At 37.4% G+C, this 25,632-nt stretch overlaps 2 protein-coding genes and 1 long non-coding RNA gene across 4 annotated transcripts; 2 read left to right on the plus strand and 1 right to left on the minus strand.

Annotated features, from left to right (window-relative positions):
- The first annotated feature begins 1,706 nt into the window (after positions 1-1,706).
- On the plus strand, positions 1,707-13,421 carry LOC116254485 (glucose-1-phosphate adenylyltransferase large subunit 1-like). The gene is made up of 16 exons (XM_031629896.2): positions 1,707-1,849; positions 3,362-3,672; positions 8,266-8,388; positions 8,922-9,095; positions 9,232-9,324; positions 9,495-9,578; positions 9,691-9,746; positions 9,821-9,914; positions 10,023-10,135; positions 11,329-11,401; positions 11,519-11,599; positions 11,686-11,772; positions 11,852-11,956; positions 12,443-12,549; positions 12,639-12,699; positions 13,164-13,421. Exons 2-16 carry the CDS (start codon positions 3,424-3,426, stop codon positions 13,263-13,265), a joined length of 1,602 nt encoding a protein of 533 aa, XP_031485756.1. The 5' UTR covers positions 1,707-1,849; positions 3,362-3,423; the 3' UTR covers positions 13,266-13,421.
- Positions 3,681-7,020, plus strand: LOC126410077 (uncharacterized). The gene is made up of 2 exons (XR_007573451.1): positions 3,681-4,178; positions 4,270-7,020. It is a non-coding gene; the product is annotated as an uncharacterized LOC126410077 (long non-coding RNA).
- Positions 13,422-19,631: 6,210 nt separating the features above from the next.
- On the minus strand, positions 19,632-22,935 carry LOC116253861 (mannan endo-1,4-beta-mannosidase 1-like). 2 transcript variants are annotated; one of them, XM_031628828.2, is made up of 6 exons: positions 22,471-22,935; positions 21,641-22,377; positions 21,330-21,524; positions 21,048-21,170; positions 20,737-20,939; positions 19,632-20,208 (listed from the first exon to the last, which is right to left on the minus strand). In XM_031628828.2, exons 2-6 carry the CDS (start codon positions 21,962-21,964, stop codon positions 19,800-19,802), a joined length of 1,254 nt encoding a protein of 417 aa, XP_031484688.1. In that variant the 5' UTR covers positions 21,965-22,377; positions 22,471-22,935; the 3' UTR covers positions 19,632-19,799. The 2 variants fall into 2 exon arrangements, with proteins under 2 accessions (XP_031484688.1, XP_031484687.1); XM_031628827.2 differs by having other exon boundaries at positions 21,641-22,935.
- Positions 22,936-25,632: the final 2,697 nt, after the last annotated feature.

The raw sequence follows: 25,632 nt of genomic DNA on the forward strand, positions 1-25,632 counted from the left end.
ATATGTATTTGGGAAATAATTCATACTTGTGGAAAAAATGCTACTTACAATGAAATTAAATAATATGAAAAACACGAAAGTTCAGGATAATTTAATAGCGTGGATATGAAGGTTGACCCAATCCAAGTCTTTGAATAAAGTAGAAGACTAGAAGCTTCAACAGCAGCAACTGCTGGGTGCATTCTAGGAACATGGAGTGGAGTTAAGAGGGATTGGGCATCCCCTCAGATTTTTTGAAAAAAAAAAAAAAATTATTGCATTTTTTTTATCAAAATTTTGAAATTGTCCTCTGTAAAAGTTTTGAAAACATTGTTATGTCCCCCATTTCTACAAAACAAATTTGAAAACAGAAAAAAAGAGCACTAAGGTGCTCAAAGAATAGCAAGTTCTCCTTTTTAAGGAAACATTAGACAACGTCCAATTTTGATTCTAGAATTAGAATTCTAAAAACAAAATTCTACTTCAAATTGGAAATTGAAATCAAAAGTCCAAAACTAAGTTTCTTTTATGTTTCATAGGCTCTGGAATTTTGATTTTACAATTGAAAATGACATGTTTGATAAATAAGACTTCACATTATAGAATTGACGAACCAAAACATTGGTGACACATGCCCTAAAGAGCGATGAAAATTTCTAAAACTTTAGAACCATAATTCCACCTCTAGGGTAGAATCACAGTTTCAGAATTCTTATTTAAGAATGAGCCGATAATTCTGGAATCAAAATTCTTTGTTTGATAATACAACTCATTAAACATGCAACCCATTTCAAGGTCATTACCTTTTGAGGTTTCTTTAGTAATAATTTGAGTAGAAGAGTTTGTTTGTTATGGCATTTCAACTGCGATGGTATAATATGTTTGAACACGTAAATTACCTTTTAATTCTAATTTGAGAACTAAGATTTTTATCTCGATTCATAACAATCACCTATACCTGCTTAAACTTGCCTATTCTGATAGCACCCTCCTTGACCAAATTTTTTTTACTCTTAACGTTTTCTGATTTTGTTAGAACTCCTTGGGCTTAAAAATTGGTCAGCTTAAAAAACGTGAATATATTATAAGTTGGATCTCCTGATATATTTTTCGATTGAAAATGATTATAAAACTATTTTTTCTGAAGCATTCAAACTTATGCTAAACGACAATGATAAAAAAAACAAGCCCATATTGATTATTCGCATATGCATGGGATGTACGTGACTTTAAAATAGAGAATATGTCACCAGAATATGCTGAACTTCTTAATAAAAAAACAAAATAAATGATAATTAGCCACTTGAATTAAGGTTCATATTGTGAAAAATAGGCGGTGATTTGAAAATCTACGGAAAATTGAATTTTTTTCTGGTATTTTACTGAAATCTAGCCCTACTTGTGTAAATAAATTATATTTTTAAAAATAACAAAATCAATTCTAAAATTGCAGTTAAGAGAAAAAGAGAATCCATTTTCACTAGAATTGATGAGTGCAATAATAAACAGACGTTCTTTTAGGCAGAAAAGCGAGCCGTGTACTGGAAATAAATTGTCGATCGGTTTTGTGTCAAATGACGAGTTTGCCCCCAAGCCAACATAGATGTCCTTTGATCTAATGTCTTGGGGTAAAATGGACCTTTGACAAGCATGAAATCCCAGAAAGCGCGCCTACTTTCTATGCATCGTGGCGCGTCCTATATAGAGCCAAACCTCCACTCATCGCCTCACTCTTCGCTTCCGCTTCCTCCTTCGCACAGATCTTTCTGCCACAGAAAGACGAATTTCTCTCTCCCTTCCTCTTTCCCGGGAAAGTTAGGGTTGGTTATTTGCCTTTGGAGGATCAGAGCCACGTCTTGCGCTTCTCCTCGTGAGGCTCTTTCTTTTTCCTCTGCGGAATCGGCTTTTTTCTGCATGTTTTATTCGTCGACTCTCTTTTCTCCCCTGTTCATCAAACCTCGCGTTTCAAGGATTCTAATCGGACTTTGCTTCTTCAAGTGCTTTTCTCGATTGCGTCATGCGTAATCATCTCCGTAGCGGCATCGTGGAATAGTTAAGTAGCACTCTTGGCGGATCGTCTTCCGTTTATGTACGAGATCCCGATGCTTGATCCAATTAGCAACTGTTCTACGATTTTTTAGTTCAAATCGGGAAATTATTATTTAGAGAAAGAGATTATTTTGGTTAAATTTGCTCAAGGTCTTGCTTTTGCTTGGATCCTAAGCAGAATTCTTAGCGGAGGGGTCTGCATTTTGTGTTTCGGGGCTAGATCCGCAGAACGGGCTCCATTCTTTTGGTGGAATGAAGTCTCCCGGAAGAATTGTTGATTCTTTGTAGTATGGAGGGTTTTCTGATAACAATCTCGGTAAAATCGGCCCTTTTAACTCCAAGATTCTGAAGGTTAAAATTCTTGATTTTTTTTCTCTCCAACTGGACGGTAGAATCTGGAACTATAATTTTTTGACACTTTTTCTTTTTGTATTTGTATTGAAAATTCGAAATCCGCACCTTGTGCTTCTTAGGAAACTAATAATCTCGAAATAAGGTATGTCAGCAGCTTCTTGACGAAGCTTTAATTCCCCTGCACGAGAGACGGAGGGAGGCATTCCTTGCTCGAATTTGCGGCAAACGACTTTTTCCGTCTACGTTCAGAATGATTTTGCGAGGTAACTTGAGTGAGGGATAATGGTATATCGCCGTACCTTGCACAAGAGCGCTAATCTAGTATCCACCCCCACTGTGTTAACTTTGTAGCGGTTCCCTGGGCCTATGACGCAAAGTATTTACAGGTTCGATTTCATGTCGAGATTTAAACTGTGGGAACCCTGTAATAAATACGGCGAACACGCCCTGTCTGCAGTTGGATGCAACTGAGCAATTTGCCCGTACTGTCGTTTTCTGAATTCTATAATGGCAGGCTATAGCAACACGGAATCCCGAAAATAAAGGTTTTAATATTTGGATGGCTGGTTTTAAGAGAAGAAGGTGGGGGCGGGGGGTGGTAGACTTTTATATGCTGAAATAATCCTGGTCATTGAGAGCCAGGAAGATCTTTATCCTTTTTTTGAAGCCTTTAGTTGTGTTTCAAACGTCCAGAACCCCGCCGCGTACTTAACACCCGCAGAATTCCCGTGAAAACTTTTGTTTGGTTTCACGTGGGCGTTAAGTGTAATTTTCCCGTCATGGCCTTACTGTGGTGTGCTAGTTTTGCTGTTGCCTGATTCTTTTCTTCTTCTTCTGATGTGCAGTCGTTTGTTCTTTTATGGTCTTTCTGATTTGAGTCTTATAATATATTTTCCGTTAGTTGATGATCTTGTCTAACTTGCATCTTTACGTTAATCGCCAACGTCAGCTTACGATTTTGTCTAATTCTCATATTTAGATTAATCGCCATCATCAGCTTCCAGCGTCTCCAGATTGACTGCATTGCTTGCTGTAGTGGCGATGATGGGCGTATCTCAAATCCATCCTTCAAGGGGTCGACCATGCGATTTGTCCGTGAATCTCCAGCCGAGTCATGGGCTGAAGCACAGGGTGGCCACCGCTTTTCTGGGGGCTGGAAACTTGGCATGGGGAAAGAGTGAGGTGACAGGTTCCCAATTGAAGATGCCCTTCCAGAATAGGGGGAGAAAAAGAAGTCCCAAAAACATGACGGTTACGTCGGTGCTTGCTGATGTTACCAAAGAGCTAATGGTAACCGACTCTCTCTATCTCTAATTTGTCCTTTATAGTTGCTCACAAGGTGTTCTACTGTTGGTTGTTTTTAGCTACAAGTTTTTTGTCATTAAAATTAATGTAGTACGGAGATTTTCATAAACTTCGAGGTCCACATTTTATTGGCAGATTTCTTGTCTTTCCCCAATCTCCCTTATTTCTGTAGCTATTAGCGGAAACCGTTACAGGCGACCTTCTCTCTTAAGCTTCCGTACCTAGTGCTGGTTTCTATATATCTCAATTATGCTCGCTTTCCTAAAGGAGCGAAGGTCAGGATCCAGCAGAACTATGTTCGGACACGCTGTTCAGGCTTCAGGCCAAATGTTGTTAAGCCTTGTTCTCATGAATAGCCGAAGATGTATTTGGCCTGGTTAGTAAGCTTTCACAGTTTTGTTTAGAAGAATTATGAAATAACCGAGGCCCAAAAGTGGGGAAGGTGATGACAGAGTACCCGGCGAGTGATATTCAAGTCGGTTCTTCTTCAGGTGCTGGATCTAATCTAATTGCTCCGCGAAATCTATACATGTCAGCGCTTATTACCTTCCTAATCTAATACTTCGTTTCTGTCAAAACTAGGCTATCCAACGATTCCCTAGCTGTAGCCTGACTTTCTTCTACTGTGGAAACGGGAGAAAGAAGCTTCTCTGTGAGGAATACTCCCCTCTTCTTTAGAAGTTCGGACAGGTGGAGAAAATAGTGGATAATGTTTTCCATTGTCCGTTCTACTGTAAGGTCTTTATTGGCCATTCTCGATTCCAACAAGTGAACGTTGTAGTGATGGAGTTTGAACAGTTATAAAACCTATCTGCAGTCATTCGCACTATTCACTTTGCTCGATAGGGTATCTGCACAATACCCCTTCTTACTGTCCAGTTTGACTGTGATTCTCAGCAGGCATACAAGAAGACAATGGAGTCGCCACATGCCCTAAAAGGACAAAAGAAAAACTGAAAATTGTGACTAATGTAGTTGTCTTATAGTTAGTGGTTGCGACGGGATATTATTCAGTATTGATTTGGTGTTTCTGCAAAATTCTGATGGTCAATTCGTGGAGATAAGTATTTTTTGTCATAGTATTTTTTTTGTTATGATTTATGAAACAACGTTCAAAAAACAGATAAGTATTTTTTGTCATAGTATTTTTTTTGTTATGATTTATGAATAAGTATTTTTTGTCATGACTTAGCAACAATGTATATTATTCTGTATTTAATTGGTGTTTCAGCAAAGTTCTGATGGCAAATTCATGGACAGAGAACCTTACATGGTATTTTTTTTGTTATGATTTATGAAACAACGATAAAAAAACAGGAGTATTTTTTGTCATGACTTAGCAACAACGTTGAAAGAACATGTGAGTTCAGTAAGGGCAAAGCCCATACTAGAAAATATTGTGATAACATTGCTGATGGCAGCTATGACAAGTAAATGTAAAACATTGCAGTAATAGTTTCTTTCAAGAACGTATCATAGTAATGATATCTTTCTGGAAGGCTTCTGGAAAAGGTTTCAAAATTTTTGCTTCAATAAGAAACTCTCAGGAACTCAGAAAGCCAAAAAAATATAAAGAATAATAAAGAATTTGAAACTATGAACTTTTTCCACTAACATATACAAGGAAAATAATTAAAAGAACATGAAATTTTGAGTTTTCAGTTAATTTTCTTACCAAAAAATTACAAACATTCAGAATAATTTTTTAAAATTCTAAGAGAAACAAAAATAAAAAAGAAAAAGAAAATATACACTTAAACTACATGTAGAGGAGGGCTTATATGGATAGGAAACTGTGGATCATAATCCATCAAAAGCCGGTCTCCTTAGTAGGTAGCTGAACCAAATGCTGTGTGGGTCATAATCCATCAAAAGCTGATTAGTCTTCTTAATGGATAGCTGAATCAAATGATCTGCATGCAACTGTTGCTCTCTTCAAATTCTTTTAGATACTCATAGCAAGAAATAGCTTATGATAGCTTTCACATTATAAAATGCTTGGCTTATACTTGAAATCAGAACATTCATGCCTTTAAGAAAGGTGACAGTTGATTTGTCTCAGATATCTACCTGCTACAAAAGGAACTGGGGTCTCATATGGAAAGCTTGTCTTGAGGGGGTCTACCTACTACAAAATAGACAGCAGAAATTTATAGTCAGCATTATCTTCATGGATCACTTGATCTTGTCTTGATATGGTGATGTCAAAATAAAAAGCCAGATCCTCTAGAAAAAGAAAGAAATCTTTCTGCTGTGGGGTTTAGTTTACGTCCAATTAAGATAAGGAAACTGATTTGGCCCGTATGAGAGAAGATCCTATTGGAGTTGGGATCTAATGATTACTGTCCTTTGGTCTACAGAATTATGAAAATGTCCTGGGTCACAATCAAGCTTACCTGTCGGCTGTCATTGATAAACAAATAGAGAACTGATTTGGCCTGTAGGAGAGAAGATCCTGTTGGAGTTGGGAACTAATTGTTACTGTCCATTCTCATGGTCTACAGAATTATGAAAATGTATGAAAATGTCCTGGGTGACAATCAAGCTTACCTGTTGTTGATAAACAAAATATGGGAGCCAGTAAAATATCTTGCCATCAAGAAGTCCAACGATGTGCAGGTCTGTTTCTTCAGCTCCATGTACGTCAGCAGACGAGGTTGTTTACTCTGGTGCAGGTTAATTAGAAAAGCAATTTAACCATGATACTCGACTAAGATGAAATATAAAGCTCACTATTAAAAATTATACATGTTTACTGAGTTTGAATTCCATTGAAGTAAGATGCTGGATTAACTATTCTTCTTGACATTTTCCTTGCACGGTCTATTTGAAGTAACATTTCTCATTGGTTAGAGTAGCAGTTATAAGCTTGCAAAAATCTATGCCTTATGGCTTTGTGATGGCATTCTTAGCTTTTGTTTCAGATTTTTCCTTGAAACTGGTCTTTGCATAACGCAGCAAGAAAACATTAAATTAAGAATGTGTATCCACAGTAAATGAAATTTATCTCAACCTGATCACTAAGATACCAGGATGCTCATTGTTGCAGTTACAGTGAAAGAGAAAAAAGATTGTCTTGTCCCTGATTTGTAGAGGCTTGTAAAAAGGTGTTATAGTTCATCCAGCATCCAGCAAGCTATATGCTTTGATTTTTCTATTTCTCTAAACTACTTGGGATATGATTCTGCAACCTGGCCATGTATTGCGTACTTTAAGGTCAATTTGGGTACATATCATAGAAGTAGCTTTTCACAAAACATAATTATGTAGGAAACTTTGTATTGTAACAGAGGTGTTGAGAAAGCAAAAACAAGTTTTTTTTTTTTTGCTCGATCTGAAAGCCTCATTTTTTGATTTATGTGCTTCACTTTTGTTTGGATGATGATAACTAGGCTCTTTGGTAATTTAATCAACTTGATGAATGAGACAGAACATGTTAAAAATTTGGTTTGTTTTCAATTCCGAAAAACTGAATTTTCGTTCTGCAGAAGATCGGGTTGAACAGGTTTTTTGTCTTTGCTTGCACTTTGGTTTTCTCCAAACCAGATTCCACACTTAGTGTTTTTGTTTGATTGACAATAACTAGGTCCTTTGGGAATTAAATAAACTTGATGAATGAGATGAACAATTTTAAAACTGTTTATTTTCAGTTCTCAAAAACTAAACTTTCATTACACAGAACCTGGGGTTGGATAGATTCTTTGTTTCTACTTGAAATTTGGTTTCCTCCAAACCAGGTTTCTGAGAAACTCAGTCTGAGGCATCTCCGAAACATACCCCAAACCAGGTTACCTTTTGTAACTCGGTTTTTCACCCAAACTCAGTTTATAAGTGATTATGTGGATCAGGGCCCATTTGGATGGCACATGATACACCCTGATTCAGATGACAATCTTTCAACTTGGTTTTGACTGTAGAAAATCAGAAACTTAGTTGGGGGATGAAAAAGCTGCTTTCACCCATTTTTTTGAGAACTGAGTTTAAAGCTTTAAAGCCACTTTTGTTAATATTTTAGTGTTGCCAAAACTTGATCTCATTTCATCTAAACAGGCACAAAACCCAGCTTTAGTTTTAAATCTGGATTTTGCCATCAAAACTGGGTTTTTAAGCAGGTTTTGGTATCCAAACAGAGCCGAATTGCTTTCTAATGAGGATGATAGGCTAAAGAAAAGATGAAAAATAAGCTTAAAAGCGAGACACGTAATTAAATTAAACAACAGGTAACAGTCCATGACTGTAATCAAGAGAGGAATAGGACATATATCTTTATCAAACTATCCAGTCCAAAATTTGCTGGATAACAAAATATCACTCAAATGCCAGAAGCGAATGAATAGCAACTTTTCTGATAAATAATTAACTCAATCACAAGAAATTCGAAAAAATTAAATGTTCTATGTCATTTACTTGTTTCATTCTTCTTCATAAATTTTATCTACCTGCATTTGGTAGAAACCTTAAGTTATTTTAGGATTGAATGCATGAATTTTCTTCCCTTTATCTTTTGCCTGTTAGCACTTTTCTTCTTGTCTTTCCTGTTGAACAAGTTATTCTTTGTTTTTGTGCACGTGACTGAAGAACTTCCAAGCACCAATATTTGGAAAGCAACAGGCAGACCCGAAGACAGTTGCTTCGGTAATACTAGGTGGAGGAGCTGGAACTCGTCTTTTTCCTCTAACTCGTCGAAGAGCAAAACCTGCTGTAAGGAAGTACCCTGTGCCCATCTTGTAATTGTCTGGTTGTCTCGGTATTCTTTGGTTCGTTTTTAAATTTCATACACTGAGGCAACAGTTGGTTATGCAGGCAAAGTTTTAAATGATTCTGTCTCAGGTGGCTGAAATGTTTGGTTCTTGAAATTGTACCTCTTAGTTGTTTTTCTCTGTCATATGAGTGCTGTAGATAGGCTAGTGCAGCTGAGTTGGGTGCACACCACGTGCTCTGTTCCCACAGACCTTTCACCCCTTGGAAAAAAGTGGTCAGCACAAGGCAATTTTCCTATATAGGAGCGCCTCCATCCACACCCTGAACCCGCCACCTGCACTTGTGTGACATATCTTTTTTTCTGCAATACCATCTCGTAACAAAAAAAGAGATTGCTAAGATGGTACTGTCACAAAATCCTACAAGATGAAAACTTTGCTTGTTCTTGAAGCATAAATCCGCAAAAATTGTATGATAGTTGAGATCTAACCATGGGTTCCCCCTGATATGGACATTTTCTGTATTGTTCTTAGGTGCCAATTGGTGGGTGCTACAGGCTTATTGATGTTCCAATGAGTAATTGTATTAACAGTGGAATTAATAAAATCTATATATTGACCCAATTCAATTCCCAATCACTGAATCGGCATCTTGCTCGTATATACAACTTTGGGAATGGCGTAAACTTTGGTGATGGATTTGTTGAGGTACGCCTTATTCAGACAATGTTAGTTGTAAAGTGGCATGACCCATGCTACTTTAAGATATTTCACCAGTTTGAGAGAATTTAATTTTCTAATTTTATTGGTTTATTCTACGTTGTTTTTCCTTTATATGATTAAGGTCCTAGCAGCTACTCAGACACCAGGTGAATCGGGTAAAAGGTGGTTTCAAGGAACTGCAGATGCCGTAAGGCAATTCGTTTGGCTCTTTGAGGTGTGTACTGTATATAGTCTATACATACTACATAGTATCTACTACAAGCATGTGCTCATAGTATCTACTACAAGCATGTGCATGTCCATGCCCTTAAAGGCATACTTGGCATGTATTAATATTTAGATCTCTGAACATGGTACCTTTTAATGCTTTGGAGGTCATTGCAGGACGTTAAGAATCGACACATAGAGAACATTTTGATACTTTGCGGCGATCATCTTTATCGGATGGATTACATGGAGTTTGTGCAGGTTGTGTGGATGCTCATCAATACCCATATGTGAATCCTGTTTGATTTATTCTGTTATTTTTTTTTGTACTTTGGGTTGACATTAATTCTTCTTGACATGACTTTCTTTGCAGAATCACATTGACAGTGGTGCTGATATATCAGTTTCTTGTGTTCCCATGGATGAGACGTAAGCAATCAAGATGCTAGCATGTGACTGAATCCCATCATGTTTATCTATTTAACATTCCACTTTTCCTGCAGTCGTGCTTCAGATTTTGGATTGATGAAAATTAATGAGACAGGACAAATTCAGAAATTTTGTGAAAAACCAAAAGGGGACGATTTGACGGCCATGGTATTCAATATGCTTAATATATCCTTTCTTTTTAGCTATCTTAAATCCATACTGCTTATAGATTGGGATTTCAATATTTCATTTTCACAAGGATCTTTCTTGATGCAGCAAGTGGACACAACTGTTCTTGGGTTGTCTCCTGAGGATGCAAAGCAATCTCCTTATATTGCATCTATGGGTATATATTTGTTTAAAACAGATGTTCTGCTAAAGTTGCTGAGGTGAATCTCTTGTTAATATTTCTATTTATATGTATGAAAAGGATTTATCATTTAAGTATTCTTGCCTGATTCTGCTAGAGATGCCAAGTACAATTGATGCATATCAAATAAGAAGGATGAGCACAACTAATGCAGCTAAGCATGCACCAGAAAGTTAAATTTTGAATGATCTTAGTGACCTTAACACACATGCATGATCGTGCAGCTGAAATGGTGGAAAGTTAAAAGTGTTGTTGTGAAGGAACACCAATATCGTTCTTTTCTAAGTGAAGTCATATTCTTGTTACAGAATGATTATTATGTCCCTGGAGCTCTTAATTGGTGCCATGAGGGTACAAAATGTGCAAAAGATGATGAAAAATTGTCGGTGAGCATTGGGCACAAGCGGTAGTTCTTCCAAGATATTCTGAGTGAAGAGAAATATTTGATGTCAGTATTAAGGAATGTGCCCTAGTTTCAGATGTTGCTAGCTGCTTGTTGAGGGGCTTACATGAGTACATTTTTCTAGTGGACCCTCTTCTTCTTCAACTGCTTGGATTGGATTGTTATAAACAACTCATGTCTGAATTCTTCAAGACAACTTTAACAAGCAAGACCTGATCTTGCATACATGACTGAAGTTACAGGAATATTACCACTTTTAAATGAGGTTCATGGATTGTCCCCGTGACAAACACAAGGATTTTTTGGAGCGAGGGACAATGTAGTTGAGAAAGAGAGAGAGAGAGAGAGAGAGGGAGGGAGAGTGCTGAACCAGTAAATATGAGCTTGCTACCTGTGTCTTTGTCGTAGTTCTTAATTTGGTTATCCATACAAAGACACATGATTTCAATGATCAATCATGAATATGCTTGTAAAGATTATTAGATTAAAATTAATCATGGAGCTGTTAAAATGGACATGGGACCCTACTGAGATGGTTACGTCTTCTCCTGTGATTGAGCCATATGAGTGTGCACGATTGGTATGACCAAGTTGTTGTAAAGGAAGCTTTTTGTATGACCTGCTGACTCCAAAATCTTATCATATGTTGTTTTGGATCCTGAGAATTTCCTGTTCCTATCTAAATGAACTGCCTTTTGAAGTGATATGTTTTATATTTATCATAATAAACATGGCCGTTGTCTTTGTATCCATTTGATGCAACACTAGCAGCGATTCTATGGTAAGATAACATGTATTTTTTTCTCCAGGTGGCGATATCCAACTGCAAATGACTTCGGATCTGAAATCATTCCTATGGCTACTAAAGAATACCATGTGCAGGTAACTGATTCTGCAAACTCTTTTGTGCTGCTTGCTTTTTGCAATGGCTGAGTATTTTCATATTCACAAAAAAGGTAGCTTTTGGTTATAGGGATAGTTTTTTCCTCTCTTCTGCAGGCATACTTGTTTAATGATTACTGGGAAGATATTGGGACCATACGATCTTTCTTTGATGCAAATTTGGCATTGACAGATCAGGTTCTTCATCCTATGTCTGTTTATCATTTTTCTTTTTTTCTTTTTCTTTTAATGTATGAGTTGACAGTTTTTCTTCTTCTGATCAGCCTCCTAAATTTCACTTCTATGATCCTCTTAAGCCGATCTTCACTTCCCCTCGATACCTACCACCAACCAAAATAGAGAAGTGCAGGGTATGGCTGATTGTTGTATTTTTGGAAATTTTGGTTTAAGTATATCTGTGTTTATGTGATTAATTAAAAGCATCTGCAGGTTCTGAACTCCATCATTTCACATGGATGCTTCTTAAGGGAATGCAGTGTTGAACATTCAGTTGTTGGTGTGCGTTCAAGACTGGAATATGGAGTTGAGCTGAAAGTGAGCTTGCCAATATCAGTGCTATTTTTTTTTTTGCATTTTTTTTTCATTTATGTGTGTCGTGCCTGAATTTGAATGTGCAAGATTATCTGATATGCGTAGTGAATGACAGAAGCACGTTGAATCACCTTCAATGGAATATATTTTGCTGCCTTCATATTTAATCTTGGCTGTCGAGAATTTTTATGTAACTTCATTCAATTGTCCTACCCAGTCCTGTGGTCTTGAGCAGCTTGTTGTCCTAGCCAGTCCTGTGGTCTTGAGCAGCTTGTTTTTTTAGACTGTTCAGAAATACTAAGTTGATCGCCCCTTCTTTTCCTTTATTCTGCTATACCCAGTCTGGGAGTTATTCTTTTGTTTCCAGAATTAGCTCTTGATTTTCAAATTTGACATAATTTCTAATGGTAATTCATACTTAGGCTGTACTTTTTCCTAGCCATATGTCTGTCTGTTATTTATTCTAATGGTATTTTAAATGTACTTCAGGATACAATGATGATGGGTGCAGATTATTATGACACTGAAGCTGAAAGAGCATCTGCTCTAGCTGAGGGCACTGTTCCTCTTGGTGTAGGAGAGAACACCAAAATCAGGTTCTGTGGTCAATATTTAGTTAGTGAACTTGGCATGTGGTCTGTTATTTGGCATCTTATAACTTATTTCTTTCTTTTGTTCGTTTCAGAAACTGTATCATTGATAAGAATGCAAGAATTGGAAAGAATGTCGTCATTGCCAATACTGATGTAATCTCTCTCTCTCTCTCTCTCTCTCTCTCTAACTGTAGCCTGTGTCATAAAGCAGATTCAACATGGTTAAATTTGATTTCAGTTAGTGTTGGAAAAAGATATACATTTTCGTCCAGCATCATGCCACAAAGAAAATCATATAGTGTGTTCATGTCTATATGCAGTTCACAATAGAAACTTCAACAATTGAAAGATAAACCCATCAATGTTCTTGTTTGCTTGATCCGATTTTAGCATTCAAGACCTGTTTTACTCTGTCTAAAATTTGGTTGCTTTTTCCAATTGAAGTCTGCTTCAATAATTGAAATATTTGATCCATAATATAATGAAAAGTTGTCATGCATAATTGCATGTGCCCATGCCCCATGGGCGGCGCAATATGGTATATTGCAGCGTTTAGATGATGCTACAACATAAAGTTTAATTCTGATATTATTTGAATTTCGTTTACGACAATGCAGAATGTTCAGGAGGCAGATAGGCCAGCAGAAGGTTTCTACATACGCTCAGGGATCACTGTGGTGCTGAAGAACTCTACCATCGCCAATGGAACCGTCATCTAGATGTGGCCAAAAATGGGGAACGTGATGTCTCTCTCTCTCTCTCTCTCTCTCTCTCTCTCTCTCTCTCTCTGTAGCATTGAGATATTATATATCGAAGGATAATATTGTATGTACAGAAATTGCAAATAAAGGTGGCATCGTATTGCTTTCCCCCTCCGCCCCCCGCGTCACCACCACTCCTCTCTCTCCTGTATTTGTTGTCTTCCCCAAGCGGGTGCAAACACCTCAGCTTGTCGTAACAGGCCACCCTCCTTGACTAAAATGTCCAGGCTCAGTTGATACGGTGAGATGATATTTGAAAAGTAAGCAGGCTGCCTTTAGCATGGCTTGCTAAATCAAGCTTGCCAGCATATGCGCATAGAATGGGCGTGATTCACCGTGAAAGAGCACCTATTTACTGGCAGCCTCTTGGATGGTTCAGCAATCTGAGACACCGCCAATTTCATGACAGGACCACTTCATTGTCATAAATTAGCTGAACCAGGGCATCCATTGTTTGATTCGTCTAGCTTGCTTCTCAAGCCTACAGTGTGCAAACGCCTCTTTGCCTAATCGTTCAGCCCTCACTACCAAACTGTCTTATTTTCTCATGTTCGCAAGCTATAATCATTTAGAATCTTCGCATTTCGTTGAACGTTTTGAGCTCAAATCAGGTCAAGGATGCTCCTGCGAGCGAACTATCAGGGACCCAATTTTCAGATGTTTTTTTGTGCTGGAGATTATTAGTCAAATATAACCATAAAGCTAGTTTTTAGACACCCTTTGACTTGTTCATTCATGACAGCATATATTGAATGTCATGACGTCATTTTGTTTCATGTGTCCGTAGCCTTATGATAGAAACAGAATTAAAGAACAAACTACACAATGAGGGCACCAATTCAATTCTGAGTTAGAAACTATGATATACGTCTCGGAGGGTCTTTTTATCTTCATCCTATGGTCATGAGTTCTCTAATCGAACCAGCGAAGATCTTGAAGTCCTCGGCAGACCTCCTAAGGACAGCCTATCCTAGTCACAACACTAAATAAGATGAACTTATACTAGGTTAATCATCTACTATCAATGCCTAATGACACTAACTTAAACTATTCTAAAATGTGACAATGATAAAGAAATAGAAACACAACTAAATCCTATATAATAAAACGACACAATATGCAATATGGGACACAGCACCTAATTTTTATATGAAACCTACTCTAGAGTGCATGTAATTAACCAAAACTCTAAATAACAGCCAAAATTAACTAACTAAATGAGCACCAATAAACAATGAAGAAAATCACATAAAATGACTATGCAAGTATAAATACAATCTTGCCAATAGAAGTAAGACTCAAACCTTCTACTATATAAATTTTAAATAAAAGTTAATAATTTATGTGCAATGGCTAGGTAGATCTCGGCTTGGAACCAAAGGCTGCTTATCATGTTAGATTTCACAAAAACCTAATTTTACTGATCCCAAAATTCCAGCGTTCAGCCTTATCGAAATTTCATATTGCCAGCCAGCCCAATTGTGTTCTTAGCTTCAAAAGAAATCCAAACACATAACCATGCTCAGTTCTCCCTCATACATAACCATGCAAAATTCTTCAACATGTGAACGTGTAATTCATGCCTAATTTTATTATGCTTGTTGATTGGAGTTTCGTTTTAGAATTAGGAGTCAAGATTGAATGTAGTGACCAGCCAGTTCAGGGTAGTTCTCCAGTAGGCAGATTTGCTTTAGGTTTGTTGGTTTTGATAGGTTTCTCTTGTCTTAGTTTCAGTTCGTGATTTCACATAGTTCTATCCATGCTTTCGTTTCCTTCCATGAAGCGGATGCAACCTTATTCATATCACAATAGAATTCCAAGGTTTTGTATTTCTATGCATGTATATTGCTAGAATTTTCAAGCCTCCATGGAATCCGGGCCGTGGAGGTTCTCGTGCATGGCTGGAGACCACTGGAATATCAAGGGCATATGTAGAATTGTGGTATTAGGAAGATTTGCGTAGGTATTATTGGAGTTAGAATGTTAAAGTTTTTTCTAAAATATAGATGGAGTTTGTTAGGAAATTACCACATATTAGGATTTTAACTTGTGGTTGATTTATCTTAGAAGAGGTCGATTTTCCTAAGTTTAATTTTTATTAAACCTCTCTAAGGTGGTAGCGAACCTATGCATCCCACATGCCGCATTCTTAGTTAGGTTTGCATCAGTGGTGGAGTAGAAAGTTTTAGTTGAGGGACACTGATCCATCTTATTATTGCAATAGATTGGGTGCATGTAAAACTACAAGGCACTAGCCTGGGTCTAGTGTGGGTGGTGCATATAGCTAGGCCTGAGTCGAGCATCATGATAATAAAACTTTTACAAAGGTTTGCACAGGTTGTGCTGGGCAGTTACCCACACCGGCCCCATGATAGCTCCGCTACTGGTTTGCATTAATTCATTCATTATTCAAATTAGCTAAGTAATTTATCTCACATATTGCATTTAGGGTTTTGATTTTCTTTATATCATTTAGAGAGTTCACTCAAAAAGGTGAGTTCCAAAGACTCCTCTTCGTATCACGCCAGCTATAGTGATATTTTCATTAGATTGTTTCCTAATTTTTATGATATGTTAGTTTTAAGAAGTCTTAGAATAGATTTGATAAGTTCAATTTAGGTAAAAGTCTAGATTAGGATACAGACATGGTCAAAGAAGTCTCCTGGTCTAACGAGGAAGCTAATTGTTGACATCTAGAGGAATCTTCTAGAGGTCAACCGATTTGGAAGCCAATTTAGATAGGACATAATTTGACTTTGATGATTAATTTATTCAATAATTATTTAGGATAATTACCATAGTGAATGGATTAGGGTTTTTAACTTTTACCTTAGGTAAAATGGGATAGGCATTTGTAGTAGTTAGACCGCACTTGAGATGGTGTGTCTTCATTTAAGGAACTCTTCAGGACCCACCCAATCCTAGGTGGCATCCTTAGTTATTCAGTTCTTATCTCATTTAATTAAATTAAGATTAGATAAGTAGTTAACTAACATAGGATCATATCATATAAACCACATACAAGCGTTCATATGGGATAGATGACTAATACACATTGTAGATTGGAAATCCATATCATTTATGCATATCATTAATATTATCATGCATTTTTCATGTTACATAGGTGTCAAGCAACCTATCCCATGTCATTCAATGTCATCCATATTAGCACATCATGCATGCATAACATCATATCTTACATACCATTTGCATACCATATCATCATGTAGCCTATATATTATATATGTGTAACTTCATCATTTCATGTTCTCATGTCATCATCATCCATCATCGCTTGCTCATAGTGCTTATTGCCTTAGGGACCCATATCACATGTAACCGTAGCTTTAATATGGACAAGGTTTGGGAATTGATCAGTATCATTCTTTGATTGCACCTCTCAAGGTTTTCGTCATCGCTCTTCTAAAATTTCTCGGAGAACTAAGCATTTTCTGAAGGGATTTGATTTGATCGCCTCTGATGTTTTGTTGGCTGTCCATGGGCTAAGTTTAAGCCTTAAGGGAAGGTCCTGGCATTTGTTTTCTGGATTTATTTAAAGAAAATTGAGTGGTTACACTAAATCAAGAACAGTTCAGGTCTACATGTTCTATACTAGCACAAAGAGGACAATTTAGGTCTGCATGTTCTAGAAAGCAAGCACACATGCTGCTTTGGGGACTATCATGAAATAAGATACTCCATTCATGTCATTTGTGGATAGAGCTTCTCTAGTTTGTTACTTAAATTTAGGGATGACCCTATTTCATATCTTCATCCCTTCCTAGGTAGTGACAAAGCCAAAAACTTTTTAGTTGAGAAGCATTATTTCATGAATTTTCATTCCCTAAGAGGCATTAGCATATATAAACCGGGCCATATATAGGTGGGGACTCAATGGGGCATTCGCGTATGCCCCACGGAGCCTATTCTCTGAAATCTTAATTAGTGGTTGAACGTAGGTAGATCTGGGTTCAGTTATATAGGAGAACCTCACGAGACCCGAGCCACTGCCCCGTAGCCAATTGAAATTTTGTTAACTATATGTTTAGTGGCCCATGGAAAAAAAAAATTCTGACTCTGCCCCTTAGTATAAATAAACAAATAGTTGAATGCACCTATATGTAAATAAAAAAAAAACTTGAGGGCTGGTTTAGGCAACTGCCCACATCAGCCAATATGTGGCTCTGCAACGTTCTAGGTCCACCACTTGCTAGTGCCACACGGTATGCTCCTCTTGACTATGAGGCATGGTGCATAAAATTTTCAAAGCTTTCAAACAAGGGCCATGCCTCATCCTTGCTTTCATCATGGATCAAGCCATCTTTAGGGTGATTTGCTAGCATTTCTCTTCAAGGTGCATATTATCACACTTTACCGTCGTAGGGGCCAAAATATAGTTTCAAAATTTTAACAGGAACCGAAATAAAAATTTTCAAATTTTTTTGTATATACTAAACTATTTTTTTTATTTAAACGTAAATTTTTAAAATTTTTAAAATCTGATGTGAGGGGAGGCACAGGGGCCCCTGCCCACCCCTCCTAGCCGCAACACTGGCTCTAGGGTTTGTTCTAAAAATAGATTTGTGGTCTTCAAAGGCCTGCATGAGCTCGGGGTCTTGCAAACATTGCCCCTGCATCTGTCGAGATTGGTTTTGTGTGAGTTCTAATAACCTAAATGGTTCTTTACCCACATGCCTAACCTGCACCCGTGATCGAACCTCAAATTGTGCATACAAGTTTTATCTAAAGATTGCTTGTTGTGGCTACAACTAGCAATAAAAAGTTAAAAAAAAAAAGCAAAATAATTAATGGAAAGACCCCCTTTAATTTTTTATGAAACTAGAAACCTTAGAGCATGTCATACTTACTAGATCAGTCTTCCCTAAATTTTGAGAGAGAAGAAGGACCCCAAAATCGAATGAAAAATCTAATTCTAAAACAGACTCTACAAGGAAAGCACCTAAAAAATTTTGTGAAAATTGTTAGAGATTAAACATTAGACAAGAAGGCCCAAATTCTAAAAATTAAAGCAAAGTTCTGTACTTCAGAAAAAAAAAAGGGAAGGTTTAAAAATCAATAAGTTTTCAACAACAATTCTGAAAATCCTAAAATTCTGTGGTTAGTCTCTAGACTTGAAAATCAATTCGGTGTTCAGTCCCCAAACCCTAGAGAGGGAGAGAGTCAACCATTTTTTGCCTTGAAAAAGGGGAACAAATTCTTTTGTTCGATGTGTTTTGAAAGATGGATCAAAACAGAGGCTTTTAACAACAAATTTTTTGGTCGAACTAAACTAGTCTTGCTCTATGGATATTGCCGATACTGCATGCCAAAAATAAAAATTTTTGAGAAAGGTTTGACAATTTAAATTGAATTTTGAAATTTTATAATCTTCTGACAGAAAGGTAGAAAACGTGACTAGCTTTGTAAGCTTGAACCTACAATCAATGAAGAAAAACAAATATCATACGCATACAAAATACTAAGGTAATTTATCTAAACATGCAATATTCAATCAAAAATGAAATCATACAATAAAAAATAAATAAAAATTATCATATCTACTCTACCATAACCTTGTTTATCTTGTTGCTCCCTCCACTCTTTGAACGCACTATCATAATGGAGAAGAAAAAACTAAACAACAATGCATGCAAATAAAAACACTGCCGCTACATTTACTAAGTTAATGCCTAGAAGTCGCGCCAGGTCTGCTGGCAAATATTGTGGCGCGTATAATAGCTCATGGCTTGTGCATGATAGCAAGACCTGCCAGTATAAGTACAATTTTTCTAAGGTAATCCCATTCTTGTCATATGTGTTTTTAAGCTGTGATCTGCATATTAATTAACCGTTTAGTATAATCAACTGTTTACAGAAGTTATACGATTCTGTATATTTTTTTTATTATTTAAATCAAACTTGAACTAATAACTGATATCTTGTTGTCGGTGCCTCATTCTTCGTTTGCCTTCTTACTAGCTCAGGCCAACCTCGCTTGACAAGTAAACAGCATTTCGAGTCCGAAGTTGAATGCTGCATCAGTTTACGTATCTCTTCAATTTGTTGTAATGTGAAGAAGTGGGGTCTAATCAGAGTCTCCATCAGATATTGAATAAACATAAAGATCCCACTTGCAGAACAAGTCTTGGAAAAACCCTGCATCTAAGCCATTGACTTGAACAAGCAAGACGAGTTCTGTATATCTTACGCGGCTTTGGGATGGGCCACTGTAAGAGACTATATAATGTCGCCCGACAAGACAAAAGAACATAAGGTCCTGAAAGATATGATGTGAAATGAAAGGTCTGCAAGATTGATAGTAGCTTTGTATGAAGTTTCTTTTATTAGAAGTAACCAGATATACCTATTACAATTTCTTCGTTAACATCTTGAGCTCTGCAGTTGTTACACAAAGCAGAGCGTCAACAATCCCCACAAAACAGAAACTATTTAAGAAACTAAGGGTTATATTGGTGCTGAAGATCCTCCTTTTTAATGAACAAGGCCCTTCATTTTTCTATTAGCCGTCATCCTTGCAAACATACGGTTAAGTCCCGATAGTTTGTGCGATTGCTCTGCAATCAAATTTGCAGTAGTTGGGTCTTCATTCACTATGATTTCATATCCATCTCTAAGGTCATCCATGCCTTCAGCCAACATTTGCCAGAACAGTGCACCACCTCCAGCACCACCACTTCTTGCAGAGGTATAAATACTGTTGTAGACACTTTGATAGAGGTTCTCCCTCTCTGTCTGCGTGAAGCCTGAGTCCTTTGAAGACTTACCAAATTCTGTAAAGAGAAGTGGCTTTCTAAGTTCATAGTTTGAGTCGTCAATGTGTGACTGCACCCAGTTGTATAAGAAATTGAGCTGATCTTGTTCACTTGAACTCCCAGAAAGCCTGTAAAACAAAAGAAGGGAATAATTATGCCCTTCTGAAAAATATAAAAACTGTAGCAGTTTACTTTCTGAAAAAAAATCGGTCAGGAAGAATTGCTCAGTTAATGCAGCTCTACTGCCTAGTCTGTATATGAAAAGGAATTTAGAAGAAAATAGGAAGTTGCACATGCAGCTGATCTTTTTCCACATATGCTGCATCTTTGGTGGGGAGGAAAATGCTACTGAATTTCTGAGAAATTGTTAATATAAATAAAAGAAAGTGCATTTCATGAAAAACTTGTGAAAAGGGCTGCAGAAAAATCGTGAAGAAAAAATGATGTTAAAGAATGTTTAAACTGGTGTGTTCAAAAGTCTAAAGGCACATTACTAGCATGAAAGATGAAGAATTAAACCGAGGTAAAAGGCTCCTGTTGCTTGTTTAGAAGATCATGGAAAGGCTACATATGATTGAAAAGGTCAATTTCACGTGGATGGCAATCTAAAAAGCATTCTGCCATGGAAAATAACAAGAAAAAATTGTGGTAATTACCATTGATCTGGATATGCATGGATGGTAGCAAAATCAATCCCTGCTACTTGATTGTTAGTGATGAAGTCGGTTCCAACTCCATAACCTGGATTATACTGCTTCCTTGAAGGTGTTGATTCGCCATAGAAACCTTCTAGGCCCACTTCTAGTAGATGTTTACTGTCTATGGACTTCAAGTAATCAGCCATTTCTTCGATCCAACCCTGGATATTTTCCATCGAGGAAAAAGAAAGTGCACTCTCAGATTCTTCCATAAAACAAGACTATCTGCAAAATTTTAGATGCCAAGAATTTTGGTAATATTTTCGTACCTGAAGTGTCCTGCCAGAGAGGTCACTCTGGCATCGAGGCTCATTTATGAGCTCCCATGAAAAAATGGTGGGATCGTCCTTATATGCTATGCCAGTGAATGAATTCACTCGGGTAAGAATAGCCTGCCAAATAAAAGAAAGTTTGATTTTAGTTAAAGTCCATCATGAGAAATCAATGAAGGACCACAAATATGAAACAGTAACCAACGAATAAAAGAGCCAAGGTGAAATGGAAGAAAACACAAGGTAACAACATATTCTCACACAGAGTGAGAGAGATACTTTGATATGGTTCTTATAGTAGCCTTTGACAACTGGGTTTGTGTAGAAATCATCATCGGAGCTCAAATACTGTCCCTGATCTCTTGCCCATTGCACATATTGATGCCTTCCACCATAATTTTCGTAGTTATTGGCTAGGCTCAGTATGAGGTAGATCCCATATTTTTTGGCTTCAGAGACAACAAAGTCTAGCCCCTGCAAAATCCACCAAGTTCTGTTTAGAAATTCAATATTTTGGAATGCAGCACATGTACAACCCCCAAAGCAAAAAAATGTCACTGACTTGAAAGAAAATGGTAAAACATAATCACCTTGAACATTTCCTCATTATAGGAGCCAGGTGAATACTGCAATGCTCTATAGCCACCATCACTAAAAGCCCAAGTACGAGCCACAGTTAAACCGTAGCTAGAAGCCTGTTTGAAAACAGAGCTCACTTTGTCTCTCTGTGAAGGATCAGAAGCCATGTACATTAACCAGTAGGCATTGAAACCATTCACATAAATTGGATTCCCATTCAGAACAAAATGGCTCCCACTGGTTCCAACAAAACCAGCTTGAGCAGCAACATGACCTCCCATGTGGAAGGCTAGGAATCCAATGAAAAGAGCAACCGCAGACTGCATTCTCTCCATGCCCAAACCCTTGGATCCCGAAAGACAAGCTCAATAAACAAAAATGGAAGAAGAAATGGTGATTCACCAAATCCCACCAAATGTGGCTTTTCTTTATTTGAAGTAGCAAGTGGAGAAACTAATGAACTGCTACCAATATGTGATGTTGGCTTACCCAAAAGCCAGAACCAGGCCTTCAAAGAAGTAACAGCTCACTTCAAGAAGTTGGATGTCGCATACTTTGTCAGGAAATCTGGATTTTGTGGCTCAAAAACCTGTTTAACCTAGAAGCCACCAGAGGACATGACCAACAGGACGTTCTTCTAACTGCAACACTGGAGAAAGTGACAGAAAAGGCTGATGCTTGAGATGGTGCCTCTCTTTGCTTGGATGACATGGAGCTTCAGATCAGGCATTATATAGCCTTCGGGTGCCTGCAACAGAACAGAGTTACTCCCTGCTTTTCTTGCTGATTACCTGCGAGCAGACACAGATGACAGCAGCAGACTGAGGAGAAATGATGAAACCTCGATGTGTGCCTAGAATGAAGGACCGTGTAGTTTCAATGGCGATCTTTTTCCTCTCTTAAGAAAGGATATTTCAGTTGGGTTCTGTTTCCTAGCCCAGAATTTCTGTTGGGTAGTTAATGAAAGAAGAAGGATCTTCTCCATCACCACTCTTCTGTCATTGCACTCTCACTCGCTCCCTGTTGGCGGCCCATCCTAACATCTTGTGCTCTTCCTGCCATAATATTATCTCTGACTTCCTCACCGGAATTTCTCATAACTGATCAGATGTGACAACCAACCTCGGTGTGGCTATCACATTGGATTAGTTGTTGGCAATCATCCAAATTCCAGAAGCACCTTCAATACTTTTCTTTCTTTAATCATTTCTTTCAGCTTTTTGTATTTTCACCGAACTGTTTTTCTTCTTCGTTTTCTTCCCACGCAAAGACAATGAGACGAAATCGGTGAAAACCTTCTCTCTCTCTTCTTCCTTTTTTACCAACCAATAGAAATCCTTAAACCGGGGGACAGAGGAGAAAAGGCACCAAAAGTAGGGGGCAGTTAGGAGGAATGTGGTTGGTTGAGCTTTTCCCTCGAGTACTTTATTGAATATTTGGCAATCCACGAGGCACCCATGACTTTTGTTCGACCAGTTATTATTATTATTGTGGTTGATATTATCATCATTAGGATTAATTCTCTTATTGATTGCGACACTAATTGCATGTTGTATATGAATCTTCCATACTAAAGATCCGCCATTACCCACTAAATTTAAAAAACTTGTGTGAAAAATGATGTTGCACAAAGTTGAGTTAGAAGCAAGTGTCCGCTTCTCAGTCAAAAGAATTTTTTGGATGGGCACTCATTCACAGATTTCTATGTTCGAAGAGCAATCGTACTTGTAATAGAGCAAATATTTCAAAATGTTGGTGTGAAAATAAAGGAACATTGAGGAGCTGGTGTGGTTAGCTCAGCTGTTTATATGTGGCTCCACCATTGATGCTTGGGCAGGTAAAAGTCTGACGTGCTTGTTAAGAATTAGAGGAATGAACTAGAAACAGCTACCCGATAGAAAATAACATACTTAATTAAAGGTTTCTTTTTTCTACCAATAACAAATTCAAAACATTTTACCAAATGTATTTTTTGTGTATGTTTTTCTATAAATATCTTAGCATCATAAAGCTACTTATGTTTTTTATAAATATCTTAATATTTGTGGCAGAAAGATTCTCCACTCACTTTGCCTGTGGATGGTCCTCGAGACCTCGACCATTTACATGCCAATGGTTTTCCAACTTCAGTCTCATTGTTCAGGTGAAAAGATACTCTACAGATACGACAGGCCAGAGGATCAAGTTTGGAGCAGAGCATATGACAGTCGATCTCCACCATCAAAATCTTTGCAATGGATGGTTCATTTTTCTCAGCTCATTTGTACATGAACAGCTCTTTTCCATTTGGTGAATAAACTAGCTTAATAAATTGTCAGGACCATATTAATGGGCATTATTCCTGTTGCTTAGCACTGTTGTTGTTTATAAAAGAAAATACAATCGCTGTAGCCAACTTGCCATCGTTCTAACTTTTTCTTTTACTTGATAGTTTAAGCAAACTTCTTCCCTCGAGTGCAGATCTGTTTGTCTGTTGTCTTTGTTTGTTAACATGAAACCAGTACTGGAGCCACCATGTGACTGGACCAGGCCGCTGTTTACACCAGCCCATAAAAGCTTTCACTGGGACGCGCAGGACCAGGGTTCAGCCATGTGCAGTGCCCACGTTAGTCCAAGCCAGAGACCAATAAGTGCCCTTCGCCCAAAATTTTCTGGCTCCAACTACTGTATGAAACAAAAGTCGCATTTTTCAGTTGATGCACCATCATCAGTAAGAAAACTCTTAAGTGATAATAATTGGTTTGAGTTTCTTTTTTTTTTTTTTTCCAATAGTTATTCGTACTTGAAGTCTGATCCAAACGTGAAGATAAACTGTGGCAAGTTCAGGTGGTAAAGCAGCTACAATTAAAAGAGATATACCACGAAGAGGCTAAAGCTCAAACCCTTTTCTCTCCTTCTTTTGAGTTTAGAACTGCTTTGGAGCTTTACTTCTTTCAACTAAAGCCAACTAAAGACTAGCAATTGTCGCTATTGTTGGTTGCAAAGGAAAGGCATGCAAATTTCTTGAGTGGTTTCCCCTTTAACGTGGTGACATTTACAAGTGGCTTTTGCTAGATGAGCTGCTACTGTTATGGTCGTTAATAACTAATCTGCAGTAATGTCCATTACTGCTATCAATAAGGTTATTATGCACTAAGATTGTTGCTAGTGGCGATGTTCGTTAATTAACAGACGGTGCCAACCGTTGGTTAATATTGTGGTCACACGGCAGAAAGGGAAAGTTCCCAAAATTGTGAGGCGAGAAACTGTGGTGACGCGACGGCGGATGCCAAAAACCATCTCGTGTTGCGAACCACAAATCAGCTGCACGTGACTTTCGTCACGAGATTATGTACATGGGGAATTGGGCCCGCTTTCTTTGGGTCACGGCAAGTTCTGGACAAAAAAAATAAATTTTGAAATCCCACGAAGCTTGCGTAATTGGTAAACCCAACTATTTGTAACAGATTGTGTGAGAACGATGATTGGCCGGCTTTTCTTCTTCTTCTTTTTGTTTTTTTTTTTATTCACACATCATGTACTTGAGCTATGAGAGGCCGGAAAATTCTTCTAGCGGTTGGTCTAATCTAATTTTATATTAAGTTTGGACAAAATTTTTTTTGCCTTTTCATAACATACAGTTTGATGCATTGCATGAGAACGGCTGTAATTGGATAAAACTAAAAAAAAAGAACACTTATTGGAATTATCGTGACTATTTACTTTAAGAAAATCATATGACAAATATGAAATTGAAAAAAAAGTCTTTGTATTTTTAAGAGATTGAAATACCCCTTGAATAATGAAAAATATTTCAATTAAGGAAACTCATTTGTTTATTCCATTGAGAAAAATTTCAGTCTTGAAAATATAACAAAATTTTTATCTTTCAACTTAATTTTCACCGTTGGATCTTCTTAAAATCAAAGGCTCAAACAATTTTCATCAAATACGGCTTATAAATGTATGCTATGTACGTGATATATATTCTAACAACTACCAATCTTGTTTTCTAATGAAACAT

Source organism: Nymphaea colorata, chromosome 5 (assembly GCF_008831285.2).
Source record: "Nymphaea colorata isolate Beijing-Zhang1983 chromosome 5, ASM883128v2, whole genome shotgun sequence".
Lineage (NCBI taxonomy): Eukaryota > Viridiplantae > Streptophyta > Magnoliopsida > Nymphaeales > Nymphaeaceae > Nymphaea > Nymphaea colorata.